Genomic DNA, 7770 nt, shown 5'->3' on the forward strand with positions numbered 1-7770 from the left:
CTCCGAGGCCCAAACCTTCCTAGGGATTGTAAGATATACACTAACTCGATCCCATCACAACAATAATTGTTTGGATCTAGTAGAAAACATGTTTGTATGATCAAATCCCATGAATCCCCTATGAACCCATGACACCTTAGTGCTTTTAATCAATTGTTTACATCTCATTTTAATCATCTTGCTTGTTTTCATTACTTTAATTACATTGTCATTTAGTTTAATTGATCTCCTACCTCAACCCAAATTGTGACACCCTTAGACACGGTCATTTGCAATCGAAAATCCTACATAAATATCCGTCCCTTGGGATCCGATCTTTACTTGCTTCTTTACTAAAAGTAGAGTAGTTTGTGAAGTTATAAATATTGTTTTGATCTAGGTAACTCTTAACGACAAGTAACCGAAAATAAGTCCCGACCAAAAAGATGTCATAATATTGACTAATTTGGACTATTAAACTACAAATAACTTATTAAATTAGCTATAATTTGTTTAATGGTCATGCTTTTCAGATAACTAAAGTAATTTAAGAACTAATACGTTCAACATCGTCAAACTAATTAGGCTACGAGTATAGATCTGGTAAACAGGTAAATCAGATCGGGTTCGAGTTGAGTTAATTTTGGGTCTGTAGACTTCACGGCGGGTCGGATCGGTCATTTTCGGTTCAGTTATTATCAAATTATTGTGGATAATAATCAGTAAATATTCAGGTCGGCTTATAATAAGTCGGTTCTATTTGAGTTCGAGTCTTGAGTTCAGGTGTCGTGTCGGAGTCGGATCAGGTTATATGGGTCGGTCAATTTTATGTAGGGTGGAGTTGAACGAGTACAATAATTTCATTTGTGGTACTCTTTCTTTTTTTTGGCATGTTTTTCCATCTTCGCGCGCACCTCATTACCTTGCTTCATCCTTTCCACTACTCCAGTTGGCTAGTGTTTACTAAAACCAGCAAAACAAACAAAAAACTCAAAAACACCTTGATCACCTTCACTTTCCATTTCAGGCAAACATAACATTTCTCCTTTCACTCCCAAAAATCCCCTTTTATCAAAAATGTCAAAGCCACCCCGAGACCCCGTCGAATTCCGCATATTGACCGCGCCTTTCGCAGGCGGTGCTGTTATCGGCCACAGAGGCACCGTACAGAAGGCTATCTTACGCGACACTGGCGCGCTGTCCATACGCGTCGACGACACGCTCCCGGGTTGCGTAGAGCGTGTTATTCACGTCATCGGACCGGCGAAGGTTGATAGGACGGTAATTGTGAGGGATAACGCCGGAGGAGTGGCGAAATTCCAGCTGTCGGCGGCACAGGCAGCGTTGCTTAGGGTTTATGAGACTGTAGAGGCGGAGCATGCAGCGGCGCGTATGGCGGTGAATGGTTGTAGGTTGCTGGTAGTTAGTGGAGGTGAGGTGTGGAAGAGAGACTCGGAAATGAAAAAGATTGAGAGGGAGAATGGTGCTTCTTCTGTTAGGGTTTTGTCGCCTGAGTTGCTTCCTCTTTGCGCTCATATCTCCGATGAGTTAATTCAGGTCGTTGTCGACGTCTTTGCGTTTGTCTTTGTTCTTCTTCTTCTTATTCTTCTTCTTAAGTTGAAGGAACATATGCTGCAATTTTAGTTGTGTTGTTGGGATGAGATTTTTGTTTATTGATATGTTTTTTTTTTTTTTTTAATTCGAGTAACATAGGTCGTAATTCGAGTAATATAGGTGGTAATTTGAGTAACATAGGTGACAATTTTAGTAACTTGTGTTATTGTGATGAAATTCTTGTTTAGTTTTGTACATTGTATATGATGAATGTTGTATGTTGTTTAAATTTGAGTTAACGATGGTCACAATTTTGGTAACTTGTGTTTTTTTGTGGTGAATTTCGTGCTTATTGATGTTATGAAGTTATGTGCTTCTAGTTTACGTTCATGCTGAGTGGTTAGGAATTTCCGCAATCTTGTTTGCATAATCTAGTCGAAGCTTAACGTTTTCAAAGTTGTTTCTATGTTTGTTAACACAAAGGGAAATAAATCATGTCTTGATAAAGAAGTGGTTATGATTTAATAACATGTTCGTTGTTGAGATAAATAACACAAGGGTAAGACCTGCCTACATCCGACCCCCTTACCTTCCAATTTACAAGAGCTACTGAGGCACTGGGTTATGGAATACGTAGTCTGGTGATGATTCGTCTTAGGTGACCCCAAATTAGTTTGGGTCTTTGAGATTAAGGCTTTGTTGTAGTTGTTGTGGCGTTGTTCTATAGGTAGCACAGTGATCAAGAATTGAATGCACTGTATAAACCAAATTTTCATTACTGCCTGATGTGGTATTGTAGTAATGAGAGGTAACAGAGGTTCGATGTCAAGAATTACAACGAGAGGTTGGGAATGCTACATTGTTATTCTATTGTGGAATATTGGTATAGTCCTTGATTTGTTTGCATATATGACAAGTAACATATATGGTGCACATACAAATATCGTCTTCATATCATTTATTTCCTTTCAAAGAAAAAAACTGTCATTTTTTTTGGGTTTACCGTTTCTTCAACTTGTACTTGTTGCATTACAGATAACAGGTGCGTCTCTTGCAGTGAAGAAAGCTATGGTTGCTGTAACACATTGTCTTCAAGGGGAGTGGAACAAATCAAGTCATTCTCGTGGTTCAACTTCAACGTCGTTGGGACCCTCTCGTGATCTGGTAGTGGAGAAAGAAGCATGTTGTGTGATGGTGTCAGGAGACAGAAACCAGAGTCATCTTTCGGACATAGACATTAGAGAAGTTGCTTTCAGGCTGATATGCCCTGCTCATGTATCTGGTGGCTTAGTTGGCTGGGAAGAGACTGTAATCAAAAATCTGGAAAAGGAAACCGGAGCTTCTATTGTGGTGTCACCTCCAGTTGTTGGGTGTGATGAGTTTGTCATCAAGGTTTCTGCTATGGAGGTTAGTCAAATCTATGTTGTTCTCTCTCCAATTGGGGATCTTTGTCCTTGTTTAAGAGGTGAACTTAATTAATCACATCATTTAACGTTCCGGAAAAATAAGTTGCCCTGGATTCTTTCTATATTGGGCCTTTGTATCTAATTCAACCGTAGGTTCGTAGGGCTAGTGATGAAGGGCAGTTCACTGAGATTCAGCTATGCAGTATTCGCTTTCCGAGTTTCCATGTTTATTTTGTCGTGGACTTCTTTTTTTCCCTGAATGTAGATAGCTGGACGACCTAACTTGACTAGGTTCTTGCTTTGACCTTCAAATCAAATATAAATGTGTAATGGTTTCTCATTTGTAGAGCAAGGACTGGCAGTATTCGCCTGCACAAAATGCTGCAGCTTGTGTCTTCATTAGATCCATGGATGATAGCACTAGATCTGGGCATGCTTCAGTTGGGACCAGTGAGGCGACTGTAAAGGCAAAGTTGCTGATTCCATTCAACCAAGCGGATGGTGTTGATTTGCAATCAAATATGCTAAATACTGAAGTGCAGATATTGGATGTTCATCAAACTCAATTAGCTTCTGCTGGTGGGAAAATAATACAGGTCTTATTATTTGTCTATTAAAGTGATCAGCTTCGTTGTGCTATTCTTCCTTGATATTCAAAAAGTTTTCCTAATACTTGTTAAATTTCCAAAAAAATGATAAAGTGAACTGTCTGTGTTTTTTGTATTGTGAAGTACTCCCTCCGGTCAAAGCCATTTGTTTTCTATTTTTTGGTGTATAAATCATTTGTTTACTTCTTGTTTACATTTTGGGATAACATTTGTCTTGTTAAATTACTACACTATCCAACTGGTGAGACACTGAGACATTGAGGTAAGGGCGAGAATGTCCAGGGAGCGAGGCAGGGCACTGTGCTGTGGCGGGGGGGAGGGTCATTCAAGTGGTGGGATAGAAGGATGAAGGGTAGACTTGAACATTACTCTGGCTTTTTGGTATTTGTGCCAAATGTAAAGGTAAACAGATGACAGGACGGAGGGAGTTGTAGTTAATTGATACAAGGCCAACCGGAGTATTTCAAGACATGTATAGAGTCATTAAATGATGTGTTTCTTTTATTGTTGCTACTGCTGCTGTTTTATCAATTCAGCATTGGAAATAACGTACTTGGTCTTTGAAAGCGATGCTAGTGACTATAGCGGCTAATATTAGTAATCACAATTTCAGTGATTAACTAAAAACCTGGAATGTGAATGTCTTGTCCTAATAACTCGTAAGATTCTAGAGGGAAGATTTTCTTCTACTCCTAAAATAGAATCTGTTTTTTTTTTCAATTCTGTGGTGGTCGTATTTATGATGGATTGATGCCATTCTATGACCTATGTTTCACCTGGGAGGAAAACTATGATCATTTGAAAGCAGGGCAACATCTAAGTATCTCTCTTTCATCCTCATTGTTTTTTGCTATGCAATAGCTTTATTTAATGGTATGACATGCTGGGAAAAATCGGTGGCCTGACCTTTGAAGCATTTGAAAATAACTATATGCTGCTTGATGTGATACTGCATTTCCTTGTCTCCTAAACTCCCAACGTTTGCATTGGCATCTTGTAGGTAGTAGGCGAGCTTTCTGATGTGCATGTTTGCCTTTTTCAAGTCACTTGGGCGTTAAGGGAGAAAATGTTTTTGGTAAAGAAAAATGTTCCTCGTCTTCCACATGAAATATTAGGTCGACCCCCTCGGCTACACCAAACTGCTGTCGTAACAGACGCAATTGATCACCTTGCACTTTCTGATCAGCCAAAAGTCCAGCCATCAAAGGTTCAATTTCATCTATTTGTCCATGCAGCCATGCTATAGTAGAATAGCTTGTAGTTGGACTTAAATATTTATATACTTATGTCATTAAGGCGGTTTATGTTCACAGTTATTTCCTGGAGATCTGCTGACACTAGCTACAGAAAATCAAATTGACTCTGATGCTGTGACATCTGCCAGTAGCTCCGAACTTGGCAGGTTGTGGATAATTCCCTATTAATTTGCCCTATCCCCACCTCTTCTCTCTTATTTGGATATGTATTTAACATAAAATATTTAGGGAGTTAGTCTTGTGTAAGGCGGTTTTACACAAATATAGTTGTAAAACGGATCCAAACACAACCCTATTAGTGGGTAAAAGTGATTACTAAAAGATCTCGTTTTACGATAAATTTGTGTAAAACCGCCTTACACCAGTATTTGTGATATTTAGGTTAATCTCACATATAAAATGGCCTCACACAAGACTCACTACTCAACAATGGGTAGTTCTTTCAAGGTTGTTTCTTGTGATGATGGGATATATCAATACTATATATTAATTCCAGAAACCAAGGGACTTTAATGTAATTAAAGAAATTTATACAAATTAAATATACTATATAGTTTTAAATCGATAGCACCGTGTGATGGACCTGATAAAGGGGCCTCAATGTAAATATTATATAGTTTTGGTTAAAAGTATAATATAAAGATGGCTTGATGAAGAATATTTATGAAAACTACATTAAATTAAAATAATTAAATTTAGAAAACACAATAATATAGTGATTTTCCTTAAAATTAACATGCCCCACTTATGGAATTAATTAGTATCATCATAGATTTATAAATTAAGCTAAATGTAGTAAAAGTAATAGTAGCAGCAACGAGATTAATAAAAAGCTAAATGTAGTAAAAGTAATAGTAGCAGCAACGAGATTAATAAAATTAACGGTATTAATGTGGAAGTAGTGACAGTTATAATAATGACAGTGGGAATAGTGAATGTAACAACGAATGTAGTGAAAGTAACAGTGATGAGAAAAAGTATGAACAATTAAATAACCAATCGACTCAAGGAAATATTTAATTTATTTAAATATAGGTCGGATAAAATTAACGAGAATAATGAATTTAACAAAAAAAAAAATAGAGAAATTAGTAAAAGAAACAATAGTAACCACAGGAGTAGTGAACGTAATGATATTAACAAAGAATGTCGTGAAAGTAATAATATTAATAGCGGGGTAGTGAACATGTCTCATAATTTGAAAATGAGTTTTACATTTCATCATAATTATAAGATAATAGACTAATAGTAAACGTGTGAGTTAGACAACTCCAACATAGTTTATTTCATTGAAAATAAAATTTAACGGTAAATATAGGTAGTCCGGGCGAAGCCGGGCACCAAACCTAGTAGCTTCTTAATTTAAGTTTTTTTACGACAAATTGGTTTATGGCCTTTAGGCACTAGCACTCCCTCAGTCCCAAACAATTGTTTACGTATCCTTTTTAGGATTTTTTATTGAAATTGAGGATGAATGTAGGACTCCCTTGTGGCTGCTCATTTGTATGTGCATACATAGAAAGTCGATCCGCAGACAACAAAAACTGTTGGTTAGAAGTCAGAACCAAGAGAGAATAGCAATTAAATTTTTCCTGTGATGCATTCAGTCAAGTTTTTATATTCGCTCAACTGTTTACTCTCTGTTGCTAATTAAATGCAGCGAGGATGGACAAATTTTCATAAGAAATACAGAAGTGGAAATTGTTATCCCTGCAACTATATTTGGCTGTGTCTATGGCAAAGATGGTTGCAATATAGCTCGCGTCAGACAGGTAAATCCGTATATAGTCAAATCTTTCAAAATGTTCAAGAAAGTCATGGTTTCAACATCAATTTGATTGTAATGCTACCCACCTATTGTAGATGGGTCAAATCTTTCAAAATGTTCGATCTTATGTTCTTGCCATGTTTGGGTCTTTACTTTGCTATTATTGTTTTCTTAATTGGTTTGATTCCAAGCAAGTAATGTCGCATTGTTATTCAGATTACAGGTGCAACTATCATATTTCATGATCCTTCGCCAGGAAATGATGGTAGGGCCATAATATCCGGGACATTTAATCAAACTCAGGCAGCATTCAGCATGCTTCAGGCTTTTATTAGTGAGAGATGATCATTAGTTTAGGGGCGCCTGAATCCGTGTGGAGACTGATATCTTTTGTTCAATCAAAGGTAGTAGATAACTAGATGGTAACTTGCAAGGTAGATTGCAGTCCGGTAAGTAATTAACATATGTTGATGGCGAAAATTCCATACATTAGAGTTCCGGAAGAAGCAACCGCTCTGTAGGCTCTAGCTATTGTATGAAGGTGCCTTTGGAAGCTTCTATTTTGTAATTGGAAACTCATCCAGGTGCAGCGTATGAAAAAAAAAAGAGAGATTGTTTTAGCCATAACTACGCAAAATAAAACTGGGAAGTACGGAATAACTTTTTGAAGAATGTTCACATTTGAACATTTTATCCTTTTTTGAATAGGGGGATTTGAAAAGAAAGGAAGGAAAAGGATTTAAACGAGGTAATTACCATTGTTTGGATAGAAAAATTGAGGAAAAAGCTCTCATCCGCCTCCCCCCCCCCCCCCTCCATTCTCTCTTTCCCTCTCGGCTTCCTTTCCCTCCATTCTTGGTCCAATATCCTTCGCCTGGATATTTGTAGAGAGCCAATATCATTTGTTTCGATAGTTAAGGGGTGGTAGAGTGATGTGGAGGGGAGGGATAATGAATCCCCCATTTTCCTTTGAAGCATATTATTTCCCCTACAACAAAAGAGATTTGGAAGGAAAAACATTTTCCTCTTTCTCCCCCTCTTTCCCCTCCTCTCCTCCCCTCGCTTTTCGTTCGATTTTTGTGTCCAAACAAGGTCTTAAAGTGTGTACAAGACCATCTTTGTCAGTAGTAGTGGTTTCTTCTCCCTGGTCGGCGAATCTAGAACTGGCGAACAAATCGAATCATGTTAGGATTTGAATT

General features: G+C 37.6%; 1 protein-coding gene across 2 annotated transcripts; it reads left to right on the top strand.

The window, feature by feature from the left end:
• The first annotated feature begins 969 nt into the window (after positions 1 to 969).
• Positions 970 to 7323, top strand: LOC141643329 (RNA-binding KH domain-containing protein RCF3-like). 2 transcript variants are annotated; one of them, XM_074452448.1, is made up of 7 exons: positions 970 to 1536; positions 2569 to 2940; positions 3287 to 3535; positions 4548 to 4754; positions 4861 to 4949; positions 6464 to 6575; positions 6788 to 7323. In XM_074452448.1, exons 1-7 carry the CDS (start codon positions 1057 to 1059, stop codon positions 6914 to 6916), a joined length of 1638 nt encoding a protein of 545 aa, XP_074308549.1. In that variant the 5' UTR covers positions 970 to 1056; the 3' UTR covers positions 6917 to 7323. The 2 variants fall into 2 exon arrangements, with proteins under 2 accessions (XP_074308549.1, XP_074308550.1); XM_074452449.1 differs by having other exon boundaries at positions 6795 to 7188.
• Positions 7324 to 7770: the final 447 nt, after the last annotated feature.

Source organism: Silene latifolia, chromosome 2 (genome assembly GCF_048544455.1).
Source record: "Silene latifolia isolate original U9 population chromosome 2, ASM4854445v1, whole genome shotgun sequence".
NCBI lineage: Eukaryota > Viridiplantae > Streptophyta > Magnoliopsida > Caryophyllales > Caryophyllaceae > Silene > Silene latifolia.